The sequence below is a fragment of the Spermophilus citellus genome (assembly GCF_964194105.1).
Source record: "Spermophilus citellus genome assembly, chromosome: 7".
In the NCBI taxonomy this organism is placed as follows: domain Eukaryota; kingdom Metazoa; phylum Chordata; class Mammalia; order Rodentia; family Sciuridae; genus Spermophilus; species Spermophilus citellus.
The window spans coordinates 123,478,443-123,495,599 of NC_138188.1; the positions used below are offsets into that span (position 1 = coordinate 123,478,443).

Genomic DNA, 17,157 nt, shown 5'->3' on the forward strand with positions numbered 1-17,157 from the left:
TGTATTAGATATTTTTATTGTGTTGTACTTCACACCAACTTTATAAGTTAATATGTTGCCTATTTTACAACTGAGAAAACATGTAATTTAGGGATGGAGGGCTGATACTTGAACTCAAGTTTGGAGAACCATCATTGCTCCCAGTTTTCCTGCTACAAGCTCTGCACTACTTTTATCATTTAAAACGTATTAAAGTTGATTTTAAAAATATATCCATCTCCTATTGATGATTTCTCAACATTGTATGAAACTATCAAGGTTTTACATTGTTAATTTAAAAAGAGAAATACTATTTCTGTGATATGATGGCTTACATTAAACTTTATTACAGGAAAGTTTTACTTTGTTCTCTTAATTTCCTTTGAAAATCTATCATCCCAGGTTAAGTTTCTACACGGTATATGAAGGAGACAATCGGGAGGCCCCACTGACTCAGAAGTCCAGCTGGCACAGCCAGTTAGTTTCCACCTGTTGCTCTCTATATCCAGAAGATAGTGGATGCATTTGAAGCATCTCACTGCCTTTGTAACATGATCCTTGTATCAAATAGCTCTTTTTTCATCCTTTTCCAAGACTTGAGATAATGGTCTTCAGCTTCTGACTGCAGCTAAAAATGATGCAACAGTCACCCTCAAAACTGTGGTCATGAGAGATACAGTCTTTTTTTGTGATCCTGTCTCACTTCTTTTTTCATCTCTGGTCATTATGTAAACTAGTAACTCTGACATATTAGTTGCCTGCCAGCAAATTCACATGGGCATAATGGGAGTTATTCCCTAGAAAGCCTGATTTCCTCTAGAATAAAGACTTTTATTCTGTACAAATAAGAGAAATGACCCAAATGACTTTTTTTTTCCTAACTCCTAAGGCTTATAGCAGCTCGGGCTGAAACTTTCAGACATACAGAATAGACCTGAAAATCATTGTATCTGATTCTTTTTTTGCTTTCTCTACATATTGCCCACAGATGAAATAAACAGGAGAAATGAATTTCAGCAGAAATACTCAATATTCCATTATATTTTCTCAACAAATGTTATTCACTAATATTAATCAAATAATTTAAATTTCATCTTCAATTATCCTTTATTACATTCACAGTCGCAAATAACCATCTTAATTTTCATTGATTAACATTAGAAGAAATTAGCTTACTATTAAGTTTTTTAAAACAGTGATTATTGCTCACTAATCAACTTAATATAAATTTTAAAAAATAAGATTCACTAATTTCAATTTAAGCATTATTATTAACAATGTTTGAAGTTCTTGATAACAGGTAATCTAACATACTATTATACCAGAAACTTTCAAGCTGTTATTTCTTTTAAAGTTTTAAAAACCAAGAGCATTTGACACTATTAGCTTTAAAATATATTGTGTGAAGTCAGCCTTTATTAGTATAGATCTAGAAGCATCTAAAATTATCAGAGTGGTTTTCATTTTTTCACTAAAAGATAAAATGTGTGAGGAGGACACAAACTGGAACTAAATATATAGCTGCCCACTTGTTCTTTAATAATTACAAAAGAAGAGAATTAAATGATATTCCTGAGCATTTTCTAAAAGTTTTGTTTTCTGAGTTAAATTTGTAAATAATGTCAGAAGTTTTTACAACTTCCAAGTAATTATGTAGTAGTTTATATTCATTCACTAGTCATAATTTTTTATTAACACATTGCAGATTTATTTTGAATTCCCACTAAAATTACAGATTTGGTTTACATGAAATAGTAACACTGATATTAATTCCTTGTTGTGTCCACATTTTTTCTTTCTCTGATGGTTTTATCAATTTCATGCGACTTGAAAAGTTATTTTTATTATTTATGTCAAATTCACTAAAGTTTTATTTTTGTTTTGCAGTACTGGAGATTGAATCCAAGGGGTACTTTATTACTGAGCCACGTCCCCAGCCCCCTTTTAAAGAGTTAATTAGCTCCCTGTTACAGAAAGGGTAAATTCAAAATAAATACTAAAAGATGAGATTTCATTGTTTTGTAATAGCAACATGTCTCAAAAAGATACCTTCAAAATTAAACTTACAAATTACATGAAGATTAATATGTCTCAAAAGTTCATAGAGATTATTGGTAATCTTAATGAAATTTGGGGAACAGACTTTAGCCCATTTTCTAGCAATCTTGTTATCATTACAAGTATTAAGTGATTCATTACATTAGCCAGTATTTATCATATTCCTACCTTGGGTCAAACACCCTTCTTGGTACTCTACTGAGCATACATTGGTAGACAACAACAAAAAATAGTTCCCCTCATTATTTACCTTACCCACCAAAAAGGGGGCTAGACAATAATTAAATATGCAAACATTGTATCAAATATATAATTTTGAGTTGTGATAGGTAAATAATTGAAGTGAGGGGAAAGAATAGAATGTTATGAGGAGAGTAACATGAGGTAAACCTGCTTTGGATGGAATGACCAGGGAATGTCTATCTACAGAGACACCCTTTAAGCCCAGAACCAGGGGATACAAAGGTACCGGCCACATGAACAACATTTCAGACAACAAAAGAACAATCACAAAGGATCTGCAGAGAGGAATGATTTGTTCCAGGACCTGAAAAAAAGTTAGTGACTACTCTGGGTGCAGGGGTACACACATGCAGTCCCAGCTACTTGGGAGACTAAGGCAGGAATATCACTTGAACCTAGGAGTTTAAGACCAGCCTGGGTAACATAGCAAGATTTTATCTGAAAAAGGAAGGAAGGAAGGAAGGAAGGAAGGAAGGAAGGATCAGTGACTGAAACATAGCATACTGACTGAAAGAATGAGATTGAAGAGGTAGGTAGACAAGATCTGAGTAAAGGATTTGGTTTTTATTCTTAGTACGAAACGTTGAAGAGTTTAAAACAAGAGTTAAAACAAAGGGAGGGAAAATGTATAGACAGTCATATCTATAGTACCTACCCACCCCTTACCTCTTCTTCAGAACTGTTTAATAATCAGATGCTTAATGCTTTAAATCTATACACCTTCCTGTGTCCAAGAGACCTAGGGATGACATTAGTACCAAGTAAGTGCTTTCCTTCTTTATGTGGAACTAAGACTTTGATGGAAATAAAAACCAGGGACATAAAAAATTCTGGTAAACAGTTAAATGTGAAAAAATATTTTACCAGTTATCAAAGAACTGCATGTTAAAATAGCAACATGTACTCAACTGGCAAATTTTTAAAAGCATACATTAAATGGACACACATTAAAATATAACTATATAAACATAAATATATATATGTATATATATTACAAATATAAATTACAAATATAAATATATTTATATTTGTAAGTGCAATGGTTTGAAAAAGTCAATATGTTAGAAACTTAACCCCCAGATTCACATGTTAATCGTTTTCGGGGAGGAAGTTAGGATTAGATGAGGTCATGAGATGAAGTCCCCATGATCTTATTAGGAAAAAGACCTGAGTTAGGTAGCACTCTCCCTTACTCTCACCATGGGATGCCCTCTACCATGTTGTGACACAGCACAAGGCTGTCACCAGTGTGCCCCATTCATCTTAGACTTTTCAGCCTCAAGAACCATGAGCCAAATTAAGTTCTTTTGTACATAGTTTACCCAGTCTGTGGTAGCCTGTCATAGTAGCAGAAAACAGACTAAGATAATAAAAGTTTGAGAGAACAGACATTTTTCTACACTACTTGTGGGATTGCCAAGTTCACTTAAGCCAGGTACATTTCAGAATTCAGAATGTTTTGGATTTTACAAAGATAATATAGAGACTTGCACTTCTGAATAAGATACATTAGGAGTTTCTTGGAAATAATGAATAAAATATAATAGTTCTTATGATATTGGACATCAGACAAAAGAAGATATTGACACCTGAGAAACCAAAAACAAATGACATACAACCTAGGGTTGTCTTTGAATTACTGCATGACTCAGAAAGGGATAACTGAAGCAGCGCATTAGACTCTCTGAGTTAAGGAGATGGAGTTAGGAGTCCAAGAAAGCCAAGGTGACTGGGTTCCCAGGACAGAGTATTCGGCAGGAGAGAGAGGGAATGAGAGAAAGCAACTCCAAAAATCTACAGAAGGCAACTTGGAGTATTTGAGTACTGACCCATTTATGTGAGAAAACTACTTGAGGTTACAAAGCATACCATCCAAAAGGATTAGATGGAACAGTGTCCCAAACTCACATAGAGCTAGGAATAATAGTAATGCCTTTTCCTCCCTGCTTTATAGTTCACAGGATAGAATAAGAACTAAGTAAAATTTTAACCTCAGAGATGGTAGTAGGGGAAATAACCCTAGACTTACTATTGCTTTGATCCAATAAAACTTAAAAGCAAAACCTAAAAAGGTCAAACTATTTCAAAGTATCTTAACTACATCCCAGAACAAAGCTCAAGGACATACTAAGAATTTAAAATATATCTAACACCCATCAAGATAGAATTTACAATGTCAGGCATTTGATCAAAAATTACCAGGCGGGGCTGGGATTGTGGCTCAGTGGTAGAGTATTTGCCTGGCCTGCATGAGACGCTGGGTTCAATCCTCAGCACCACATAAATGTAAAATAAAGATATTCTGTCCACCTAAAGATAAAAAATAAGTTTAAAAAATTACCAGGCATGCTAGGAAGGAGGAAAATATAAGATAATGGAGAGCAAGAAAAATTTGTTGAAACTGACCCAGAAATGACACAGATAATAGAATTAGTAGACAAGGACATTTAAAGTCATTATTATTGTGTTCTGAATTTTAAGGAGTGATAAAAATACTGAACTTGTTGAACAGAGATATGAAAGTTAGAAAAAGTTAATGGAACATCTAGAGGCTAAAATTTTAATGATTGAAATAAAGAATATACTGGATGAGATTAATAGCAGAATGGGATTTCAGAAGAAATAATTAGAGAACTTTAATGTATAGCAGTACAGACTATCTCAAATCAAACACAGAGAGAAAAAAATACTGAAATGAGTAGAGTATCAATGAATAACTTCAGGTAGCTAAATGTACTTGTAATTTGAAGAAGCAGCAGTAGGGAGAGTACCAGAAAAAGAAAAAATTGGAGACATGTAACAGAGTTCCAGTTCTAGTAATGGCAGAGCAGTCTGTATTGGATGATTCCTGCAATGAATTATAAGCTCTGAACAACATATGAAAACATAGAAAGCAACCAGAAGTAGACAGAAACTGTAGAAAACATAAACCTTGAAAGAAGGAAAGCAACTGAAGGGATGTCTGCATTTAACCTAGATGTCTAGCTTTTCCCTAGAGTCCTTCTTGGTTTGCCTTGGAATACTGAGGAAGAGATGAAGCAGAAAGTAGCATTCTTGGTCAAGACTAGCTATAAATTGAGGGAGGCAGATCACAAAAAGAATATGGAGCCTCAAATTCTCTTTAGCATTCTAAAATATATAAACACAGTGCTCCAAGAAACCTATTAGAAAGCAACATCAGGAGGACTAAAGAACTGAGCAGAGATTTCAGCAGCTGCCTGGTGTTGAGTTTTGAATGTAAATCCTCTTATGTTCAATACTTTGATACATATTTCAGATTTTGTGTTGAAACTACAGAAAAGCTATAATTTAGGAATAAGCCTTCACCAAAACTAAGGGCAAAATAAAACCAATGCTCTCTAATATAGTCAAAGCCTAAACTATGATAGGATCAATGATAAGAAAGAAAATACAACCTAAAATCAAAAGAAAAAGCATCAGTAGAAGCAGACCTATGAATGACTCAGATGTTGGGACTGGCAATTAAGGACTTTAAAATGGCAATTATAAAGGGCCGGGTCTGGGGCTCAGTGGTACAACACTTGCCTAGCATGTGTGAGGCACTGGGTTCAGTTCTCCGCACCAGGTATAAATAAATGAGTAAAATAAAGGTCCATCAACATCTAAAAAAAAATTTAAATGGCAATTATAAATATCTTAAAAGATCTGGAGGAAGAGATGACCAAGATGATTAAACACATGGGGAACTGTCAGCATGGAAATACAAACTATGAAATAAAACTATGAAATAAAAATTATAGATGAAAGGATAAAAAATGTGGCATGTATACACAATGGAATATTACTCAGCAATAAAAGAGAATAAAATCGCAGCATTTGCAAGTAAATGGATGGAGTTAGAGAAGATAATGCTAAATGAAGTTAGCCAATCCCCAAAAAACAAATGCCGTATGAGGCTGATTCATAGTGGGATAGGGTGTGGGAGCATGAGAGGAATGGATAATTCTAGATACAGCAGAGGGGTTGGAGGGGAAGGGAGGGCATGGGGTAATTAATGATGGTGGAATGTGATGATCATTACTATCCAAAGTACATGTATGAAGGCACGAATTGGTGTGAATATACTATGTATAACACCAGAGATATGAAAAATTGTGCTCTATGTATGTAATAAGAATTGTAATGCATTCTGCTTCATATATAAATTTTAAAAATTTACATTAAAAAAACAAAAAAATGAATTCTAGAGATAAAACAGAAAATTTTGTAGTATGTCAACAACATCTCAGAGAACACTGAGAAAAAACATTATTACTAAATTTGAAGACAGTTCAATAGAATTTATTATTAAAAAAAAACATGGATACAAAAGAATTGAAAAAGAGTGAAGAACTCTTAGTGACCCATAAAACAATATCAAGTTTGTGTTGTGTGCATGTTTGGAATTTTAAAACATGATGAGGAAACAAGAAAAAGAAGGAGACTTGGGAAGTTTGACCTGATAAAGTCTGGTATTTTCTCAAATTTTCTGAAAAACATGAATCATAGAACCAAAAAAAAAAAAAAAAACAACAACTCTATCAGCGTAAATATAAAGAAAACCACAGCCATAGTCAAACTGCTGAAACAAAAAATAAAGAAGTCTTAAAAGGAATCAAGGATAAAACAACAATAAGAATGATGGCTGACTTCTCATTTAGGAAAACAGAGGCCAATTGACATTTTTAAAGTGCTAAAAGAAGGGCAATATGGTGCTGGTATTGTACATTATATAACAGTCTGTGTGTGGACTTGGGCAGCATCCCACACTCAAATGCTCATGTGAGATAAAGGCTATACATAGCCTCACTTCAGATGAGGTCAGGGTTTGTTGCCAGATGACTTTTGATGCCAGAGGGTTTTTTTTTTTTTTTTTTTTTTTTTTTTTTTTTTTTAGAGCAATCCTTTTAGATTCAGAGCTTTTTGGGGATTTCAGAATTATAGGAAAAACATTTGTGGACCTTCTTGTTAGGAGAAGAACTGGTGATAGAAATTTCTAAATGTTTATACCTCTTTGATGCAGCAGCTTATAAGAAACTGTCCAATGTAAATAATAAATCTTGTGCTCCAAGTGTTACATACAAGGATACTATGACAACCTTTTGAATAATTTAAAAAAATAGAAAACAACCAAAATGTTTCAACAGCATATTGTTAGGTAAATTAGTTATAGTATGTTTATACAATGAATGAATTGCTTTGTAATCATCAGAAGCCTGAGATCTTTAGAGCAGTCCTTATACCTCTCTTCATCATGAAAAATCCATTATAGAAAAATACTGGGATGGCTAAATAAATACACATAACCTACAACATGAAAAGATCAAAAAACAGTGTGATTCCAAATGTTAATAGTAGTTCTTGCTCCATGGTTGGATTGTGGTTTTTATTTGCATTGTTTGCTCTTTTATATTTTCTAACTTTCCATCAGTGCCCATGTATCCCTTTTGTAATCAGAAAAATAAGGCTATTTAAAAAAAAAAGCACTGAGGGTATAGGTCAGTGGTGGAGTGCTTCCCTTGCATATGCCAGACCTGGTTCAGTCCCCAGAACTGCAAAAAAAAAAAAAAAAAAAAGAGAGAGAGAGAGAGAGAGAGAATTTTTTAAAAGCAAAATGATAAGGAAGGCATTCCTATTGCTTTTAAACTTCAGCTCAGGTTGCTTAAATCAGGAATCATTTTATTAACAAAGATCACAGAAGTTCAGCATTATTAAGGCCATAGCTCAGTATATCATCCATATCCCCAGACCTAGTGTCTGCACACCTGGATTTAAAGTATCTCTTTTAAGCTGTACTGCCTAAAGCATTTCCAGAAGGAATCCTGTTAAATGAAAAATAAGACCTTTCATGAGGGATACTGAACCATTTCTGTTGCCACATCAAACACTCTCTGACTTAATCTCCAGAGAACAGCCTTCTCAGATAAATTGTCCACCACTAAATCTATTTCTTGGCTTGTTTTAAAAAGTCTGCAGATTCTTTCATGAGGTCATTTTTTTAAGCTTAAATATCTACTTTGCTTTGAAAATCTATTTTCTCCATTTTCAAAACGAGCATAGCAGGAGTTAAAATTGGATCACTTTTTGCTAGCTACATCATACATCTGGAGAGAATTCCAGAGTACTAGTGTCATGGTATGTTACAGCAAGGACTGTCAAGTCTAATTTTTGCAGACCTGCTAAATCTGAAAGAGCAGTCTGAAAAGCCAGCAGTTTTGATCCTTCAGCTGAGGTATGTTTTCTGAAGTTATTCTTAAAGTCAGTGAAAAGTGAAAAAGCCTGCAACCTGGTCCTACCTGAATGGTGATGTGACAGTAAGAGGAAACATCTTCATCTTCTGAATTCTATTGATTCATAATTAGACCTGAGTTGGAAGAAGCCTGAGATCTTGAGAGCAGTTGCTGAGTCCTTATACCCCTCTTCATCATTCTAGACATATCATGTCTAATAGCTATTGAAGTACTGACAGTAATAATTATATTTTTCTTGTTAATTAAAAAGTGGCTGTTCTAATTTCATACATTAGTTTCTACATGCTTAATATTTGCTAGAATTCCAAGTGGACTTGGAAATTTCACTGTGGGAAGATATAACAAATTCAATTTCTTTAATAGATAAGAAGATTGTTCATATTTTTGGTGTCATCTTGGGTCCAGTTTTGTAAGTTCTGTTTTTTAAGGAATGTGTCCTTTTCATTTAACTTGTGATCAATTTCACTGATCTTTTCAAAGAAACAACCTTTGGCTTTGTTAGTATTCTCTGTTTGATTTTAGCTCTGTATTATTTCCTTCCTTCTACTTAGTTTGGTTTTATTTTGATCTTGTATTTCTAGTTTCTCAAATTGGAAGTGTAGGCCCTTCTTTTCAGCCTTCCTTATTTTCCAACATAGCATGTAAAGCTCTAAATTTCCTTTTTTTTTTTTTTGAGAAAACACAAATTTTATTTTATAGTGTTTGATTACACATCTCTCCAAAATATTGTTTGCCCATTCTATCTGAACCATGAAACATTTCTTTCTTTATTTAAAATTGACATCTTTTTTAAAATGATTTGAAAGTGTTTTAGGTTCTACACTAAAGATTGACCACATATGAATGAAAAACACTTGTTCATAGAAATTCAAACGATATAGCTTGAGAAAAACTAGTACTTATCAAGCACCTACTGTATGCTGGGCTCCTTGCTATCATTCATTAACATTGTCCTTGAATGCTGTTGACAAAGTTTTGAGGAAAGTGCATTTAGCCAGCATGCTTGACATGCTTGTTGTTTTCTCTCCAGCATACTATCTGCATAACTTCTTTTTCTTCTTTCTTCTTGTTACTGTGTCTTCGTGTTTAACTGAATCTTTTTTTGTGTGTGTGTGTGTGTGTGTGGTGCTGGGGATTGAACTTGGGGCCTTGCGCATGCAAGGCAAGCACTCTATCAACTAAGCCATATCCCCAACCCTGTTTAACTGAATCTTGACTCCATGCTTGGGGCCTACTGATCATAGCTTCCACTCTTGGCTCCTCAAAGTGACTTTGTGGGTGGTCTCCCATGCCTTAGTTCGTCCATCTGGGTTCCTTTTCTTCTGAATGTGGCCACTAGCAAATTTAAAATGACACATGTGGCTTGCATTCTCTTTTTGATTCAGTGTTGATTCAGGTATTGGTTTTCTGCAGTGTTCCCAGGGCTATGTTCCCTGGGGGCAGTAGGCCTAGAGTCTATGAGGTTACTGTTGGGTCTGGGGACATGGGCTTTGGTTTCAGAGGATTTAATCCTTGGGCTGCTGGCTCCAGTGCAGAAACATTATGGTGGAGGAGCACAGAGAGGAAAAGTTGCTCAGCTCAAGGCAGCAGGGAAGCAGAGAGAGAAATTGAGGCTCCAGGGGCAAAATATAAACCCCAAAGTCCTCTATAAATTTCTTTCCAACCACTTAGAAAATTCCATAAATTTCTTTAAATGCTTTTTTGAGGTAATAATTGATATAAACTATACATAAACAAAGTACAAATTTGATAAAAACACACATCCATGAATTCTTTATGACAATCAAGATAATAGCCTTATCTGCCATCACCAAAATTTACTCAGTTCCTTGGCAATCACCGAGTAGCTTTCTGTCATATAGTTAGCATTTTCTAGAATTTAAGATACATGGAATTATAAAACATGTGCTTTGTTCTCTGACTTCTTTCACTTAGCATAATTATTTGAGGTGCATTTACATTATTTTATCAAGTGTTCATTCCTTTTTACTGACCTCTGCAAGAAATGCTGCCATTGCTTATTACATCAGTTGATTAACAATATCACCAAGGCTCTATATCTGTTTAGTTCCTCACCATTTGATTAAAACCAATCTGAGCCATCTGTTCCATTTCTCTTACCCTAATCATATTTTTATCTTGGCTAACAACTGACTTTTTGATCTCTAGAAAAATTTTGATGGGACTTAACATAAAATCTATTCATTATTCTTGTGAAAATATCTGTTTTATCTCAATTGCACCAGATTGTTGAATTTTTTTGAAGGTGAATCAAATAAAACTAGGCTGTAACTAAAAAGATGTTAAAATGTTTGCCTTTTTTTTCCCAGGTAAAAATGTCTCCATCATATCATCAATCCAGAGGGGATCCTGCTACTAAGAAGGTGAGTGAGCTTTAAAGGCAAAAAATAATTCCACCTTCGGTGTGTTTATTTTCCTCTGTTGTCTTGTCAAAGTGACAAGGATTTTTAATCATCTTAATGCTGTCAGAGATCCTTTTTGATTGGTTGCTTTAACGGCACATTGCCAGGAGTCCTTGGCTCTTCCACAGAAGCCAGGTGGGGTTTGGGGCCTAGCATCAGTCTCCTGACAACTACCATGTTCTAGAATTCCCATCCTCTACAACAGGTATGGCATCCTGTTATCAGTGAGTGGCAGCAGATGAAGGATATTCTAGGGAGAAAGCTATATAGATTTTCTTTTCTTTTTTTGTTATTTGTTCTAATTAGTTATACATGATAGCAGAATGCATTTTGACATATTATACATATTGGAATATAACTCTCATTCTTCTAGTTATAGAATTACATTGTTCGTAATCATATATGCATATGGGCTAGTAATGTCCAATTCATTTTATTATCTTTCCTATTCCCATTCCCCCCCTCCCTTCCCTTATTCCCCTTTTTCTAATCCAGAGTACTTTGGGTGAGATTTCCTTAATCATGTGCTTTCCTCTAGATAGCTGTGCCTAAAACAAACACTGGTAGACTAGACCTGTCATCTGTAGTGTTTTAGTTCCTATTTGTAAACTGGGTGGTGCCGCAGTCTTGGCTGGGCACAGAATCACGAGCCGCCACACAGCTTTGTAGATTCAAACAGCAATTCTTTATTCCCGAACTCACACTGGCCTCCACACACGTTCTGGGGCAATCCCAGTTCTGCTGCCACCCAAATCACCACTCCACGAGGCTTTCTTCCCAAAAATGCTCTCTGAATCTCGCGAGAACTCAACGGGAGCTCAGGCAGCAGGAACGCCCTAATTCCAGCAGCAATAATCCTCAACATCGAACTTCCCTAAAATCCAAGGTCTTAAACTGGGAAGCCCTTAACCCAAGGAGCGGGATACTTCCTCAAACTGCAGGACACACCCTAATCCTGGATCCACCCTGGTCGTTGAGCAGGGTCACCTTTACACATGCAAGGTCAACAGCGAAATTAACATGGGGTACGCTGGCAAGGAAATTTCGATGTGTCATTCCTACTTGGTAATGGCCCTCAGCAGGGTGGCACAGATGGACCTCACCTGAGTGAGTGCTTCACCTGAGCAATCCTCAGACGATGTCAAGAGAACCACTAAAACCCTTTTCTTTCTTCAGCTCCAACAGTACGGTTGAAACATAAATAGACTGACATTTCTCTTGTGTTTTCTTTCACCATTTTTCTTTCTCTGATAGTGAAGCATTTTCTTTTCTTAGCCTTTTTTTGCAGTTTCAGTCAGCATCCATGTCAGCAAAGGATTGTAGAATAAAAATAACAATTCACTGTCTCTCTTGACTAACAGCAGGCTTTAGCTTCAAAGCAATGTGCCAAAAACGGGTCCCTTTTCTCTGCCTGCAGAAGCCCCTGAGACTTTTTCAAAAGAAAAAAGAAAAACAAAAGTTGTGGTCTGAAAAGCCCTGTAGCATGCTGTGCAGGAAAGTCTTTTGCACTCTTGTCAAGGCAGCAAGGGCAGCAAGCCTGAGGCCCTGAGTGTTGCTACTCAGAACCATCACACTGTACTGCAGGGAGCTTAGTTACCTTCATGCTCCTACAAGGAATACCTGAGACAGGTTACTCAGGAGAAGAGGGCTTATTTAACTTATGGTTTTGGCAGTTCAAGTTCAGGATTGGACAGCCCTGTGGGTTTGGGCCCCTGGCCAGAGTGGCATATCATGGCAGGAGCACATGGTAGAGTGAATGCTGCTCACATTACAAGCTTGGAAGCAGAAAGAGGATTAGACAGAGTCCCACAATCCCTTCCAAATGCCTGGGCCTAATGGCTCAAGGACCTTCCATTAGGCCCCCTTTCCCTGAGATCCACAGTACCTCCCAAAACTGCTTTCCCAAGGACCAAGCCCTCAAAACATGGACCTTTTGGGTACATTTAACATCGAAACGACGGTAAAAGCCTGAGTCTTTCTCCAGCTGCAGCAGTGCTGCTGAAATGTATACAGTCTCAATAAACATATAAGGAAATTGGAATGCAAGGGCAGTTTTTTTTTTTTTTTTTTCTGTATAAGCTCTCCAGATTTAGCCATGGGAAACACTTCCAAAGTACTGATTAAAAATGTGTGCTGAGGATACAACCCAAGTTGGATTTAAAGGTTTACTTTTCTTAATTATCTGAATAACCCCAAAAAAGCTAGCCTTTCTTTTTCTTTCTATGTAAAATAGTAATGCTCCCTCTCTGAATTCTCATAAATATTAAATGAAATACTAAGTACCTAACATTGTGTTTGACACATAATAAGTTCTCAAGTTGTTGTCAATACTAGTATTAAAGCATAAGCCTTCCAAACAGAGGATACATGACTAATCATGTATCCTCTGTTTATTATACTACTATGTATTATTGTCCAATCAGCAAATGTTTCTTTATACTAGATACTGAGCTAAATATTAGATAAGAGATAAAAAATACAATCCTTGCTCCCAAGGACGTCAGCATTTAGTGGGAATGGTAGAAGGTAAACTGACAATTACCAAACAGCCTGCCACAAGTGAAGGTTGCTGCCAGCACCAAGAAGAGGCCCTGTTTTGAAATGACTGAGCTAATATAATGTAATAATATAATTTATGTTTTTTATGGTAAAAGGCTCGGTGAAGAACTTTAAGGACTGGTTAGCTTCTCCTCTACAACCTGGTTGTTAGGTTGTAACGAAAGCAAATTCTGCCACATATATAAGCATTTATTAAATAAATGGATTCTGTTATTCTTTTAATCTACTTCAGGAAAACAGAAACTTCCTTCACCAATGGATTGGACAATGGCATTCCTAAGCCATAAAGTGTAGACTCATTCCATCCCTGTGCAAAAGTTGGAACTCTCTCTGAAGTAGTTCATTCAGTCTACATAGCTTGAAAACCTTTTATTTCATCAGTAACAATCTCTTTCCAGTATTCACCAACAAACTGATTAACAAGGCATTAATCTCACTGATTAAAATATTTGCTTTGGGAGGAGTGGGGGGGGGTTGTTATTTTGTTTTTTGTTTTTTGCTATTTGCAAAGTCTTGAGTAAAACTTGTCAATAAATGAGGAGCTGCAGAGGTTTTAATAACTGTCTATGGGAGTTCATGTTATCTGGCAACTCCTGAAATACAGATTCTTAATTAGGGCCACTGACCAACCCTGAGTTGAAGCCCAAACTAAATAGTACATATTTATTATTAGATTCTTTATGGTATCTAAATGATACATATTTATTATCAGACTCTTTAGCACATATATATCATACAGGTGCCTGTCCCAGACTAAGGAGTCTGGAAAAGCCTTCCCTCCAGAGGAGGGAAAGCTTGATCTAACCTTGAAAAATAAAGGGAATTGTATCCCAGGCAGACATGGCTAACTATAGAACATTGGAGAAAATGAGGTGAGTTCTGTATGTCTTAAATATGAAAGCGTGAGGAAGTCTGGTGAGAGAAAGTTGGGATCCAGATCTCAAAGAGACCCAGTCTGTGAAGTTTGCTTTTTATCTTTAGGATAAAGCTTTACCAAAGGTAAGTTTAAAGGCAGAAAGGCCAATTAAAAGAACAGGACAGTTGTTGTTAAGGCAAGATAAAAGGCCCTAACCCTAGGCTCTGCTAACAGAGTGAAGAGATGAGATAAATTCAAATCTTAGTGTTTTTTTCTCCCAGAAAAATTTTTGGCACCTCCTGTATATGAGTTAGGTGTCCTTCGTAGCACCCTGAACCAGTCTATACCAACATACTTACCTTGATGTGTTGAAATTGCCTCTTCACTTAATGGTGTATCTCACTTCAGACCACATGTTTCCTCAGGGCAGGAACCACATCAGTTTTATTTTAGTACTGTATCCTCAAGTATAAAACAAAATAGTCACTCATAATCCAATGAGAACTATAGGAAAGAAATCTCACAGGACTTTGGTTGTTCATGGGAAGTGAGGGTGAAAGGGAAGTGTCTGGCACAGATAATGTAGGAAGAACAAATAAAGTATCATTTTTGACCAAGGCTTGATTCCCTGCATGGTCAGGTCTTTACCATTTGTGCTGAGTCAGCAGTGACAATCAATGTGAAACTTAGTGCCTAGTTATTACTTCCCTACTCAGGTTTTTATTTTGGTGGGAAAAAAAAATACACACACACACACACACACACACACACACATATATATTCTGGTTCTTATCCTTGAGCTACTTCTTTCCCCAAAGTCTCATTGACAAATAGAAGTCGCAATATAGCTATTGAACACTGACTGCCAAAGTGACATGTGTAACCCTTAGGGTTCTTGATCTATCCAAAGAATCTCTTGACCCATAACTAAAAGAAGTGTTGGTGAGTCTGCCATCAACATTGACCCTGTCAAGAGCTGAATTCAAGTGCTGAAGATACAGGAAGAATGCTTCATGGGGCTCTGCTAAGTTCTTGGGACACATGTCTTTCATAGCAGTCACTTTTTAGGGTGTCCCTTTTCTATTCTGCTGCCATGTGACAGAGCGTATAGCACATTCCACAGCATGTATCTTTTCGCAAGCATTTTGCATTTAAGTATGCTTTACAAAAGCTTTAGAAATATTTATTGTATAAAATATGTATATGTATAATACATATATATATTATATATCATATATATAAAATTTCTTCTTCATTGTGTCTGATGACCTCAAGAACGAAGTTGGAAGATGCATATGCTTCCCTGTGACCTTTTCAGAATTTGATCATGAATGACCAGAAATTTTAAAATCAGGAGGCACTTCTGTTAGATGAAAATTGACACAAAAGTCCAATACAATGCGCTCCCTAGAGTAGATACAATTTGGAGGTGTTGGCAGAATTCAAAGCATTAGTTTGAGGCAGCATCAAAGACTACTAGGCTATGATGCATTTCTTTTTGACTATGAAGAAACACTCACCAGGAATTTTTTAGCAAAGCTGGTCTAATGCATAATCATCAAAGAAAGCATGTTGTCTTCAAGTTTGACCCCAGAAACCTGAATCTACCTGCTGAGTCGTTATCTGAAGCAGATGAACTTTCCCTACTGGTATTTCCGCAAAGATCAACATGCCAGGCTTTTTGGATGGAGGACCCCTCAGGCTGGTCATTCCACTGGAATATTCACAGTTGATGTTCTCTTCATATCACTTCTTCCAGTTAGGACCAAGGCACAGGGAATAAGAGAGCACAAAGCCCTTCTAATATCTCTGATTCTATTCGATACTCAACAAGCCTCAGGTGCCAGGCATTAGAGGGACAAAGGTCAGTGAGATATAGTTCTTGCTCTCAGCACATTTACAAGCTAATGGTGACTGAACTCATGAATTTAATATGCAAGCCTCTGAGAAACTGATTTTCAGTTTCTCAAATATTCAAGCATATTTTAAGAATGAAACTGTTTTTTGTTTTTTTTTTGTTGTTGTTGTTGTTTTTTGGTTTTTTTATTCCAAGTGCTCTGGGAAAGTAAGGTTTTTATGGCCTAAGTTCTAATCTTGACACCTTTGGCAGTTGTAGACAACTACACTTGCTCATGATTTTTATTGAATTGCTGAGTTTTTTGGTTTCATTTTGTTTTAAGGGAAAGAGTATCACCAAGCCACCATCTCCATAGCAACAGGAAAGCTGGATGCAGTGTCTCAGCTGGCCTCCCCCCAAAACAGCTAGTTAATAGTTTCACAAAAGTCAAGAGAAACATATGAGAGAGAGAAAACATGGAGATGGCCATCATTTGATGGTGGCTTAAATGAAGTTCCTTTGCCTTTTTGTTTGACTCTTTCTTGCAAAGATGCACGTTCTCATAAACAACAAACTGTGACAGTCCTTGGGTATCAGTCATTCTTTCCTCAGAGTCTTTGTCATAGTAGGGCTTATATCCAAATGTGACTTTAATGACTTTACTGATTAAAAAGAAAAGAAATAGTATTGATTTGATCTTTGTTATTGCACAGGCAGGATCAAAGATCTCAGCAAGCCAAGTGCTTCTGCTGAGTGAAGAAGCTGGGGTATAGTTGCCTTCAGACACCTGGAGGGCACTAATTTGGAAGAAAGCATAGCATTCTTTTTTTTTTAATTGGTTGTTCACAACATTACAAAGCTCTTGACATATCATATTTCATACATTAGATTGAAGTGGGTTATGAACTCCCAATTTTACCCCAAATGCAGATTGCAGAATCACGTCGGTTA

The 17,157-nt window shown here is 36.2% G+C and overlaps 1 protein-coding gene across 1 annotated transcript in view; it reads left to right on the forward strand.

The window, feature by feature from the left end:
- The window catches only part of VPS8 (VPS8 subunit of CORVET complex), a 271,364-nt gene that overhangs the window by 219,466 nt on the left and 34,741 nt on the right, over positions 1 to 17,157 (forward strand). The window contains exon 45 of the mRNA XM_081301471.1: positions 10,862 to 10,915. Within this exon, the coding sequence (XP_081157597.1) occupies positions 10,862 to 10,915 (54 nt within the window). The remainder of the gene's footprint in view (positions 1 to 10,861; positions 10,916 to 17,157) is intronic.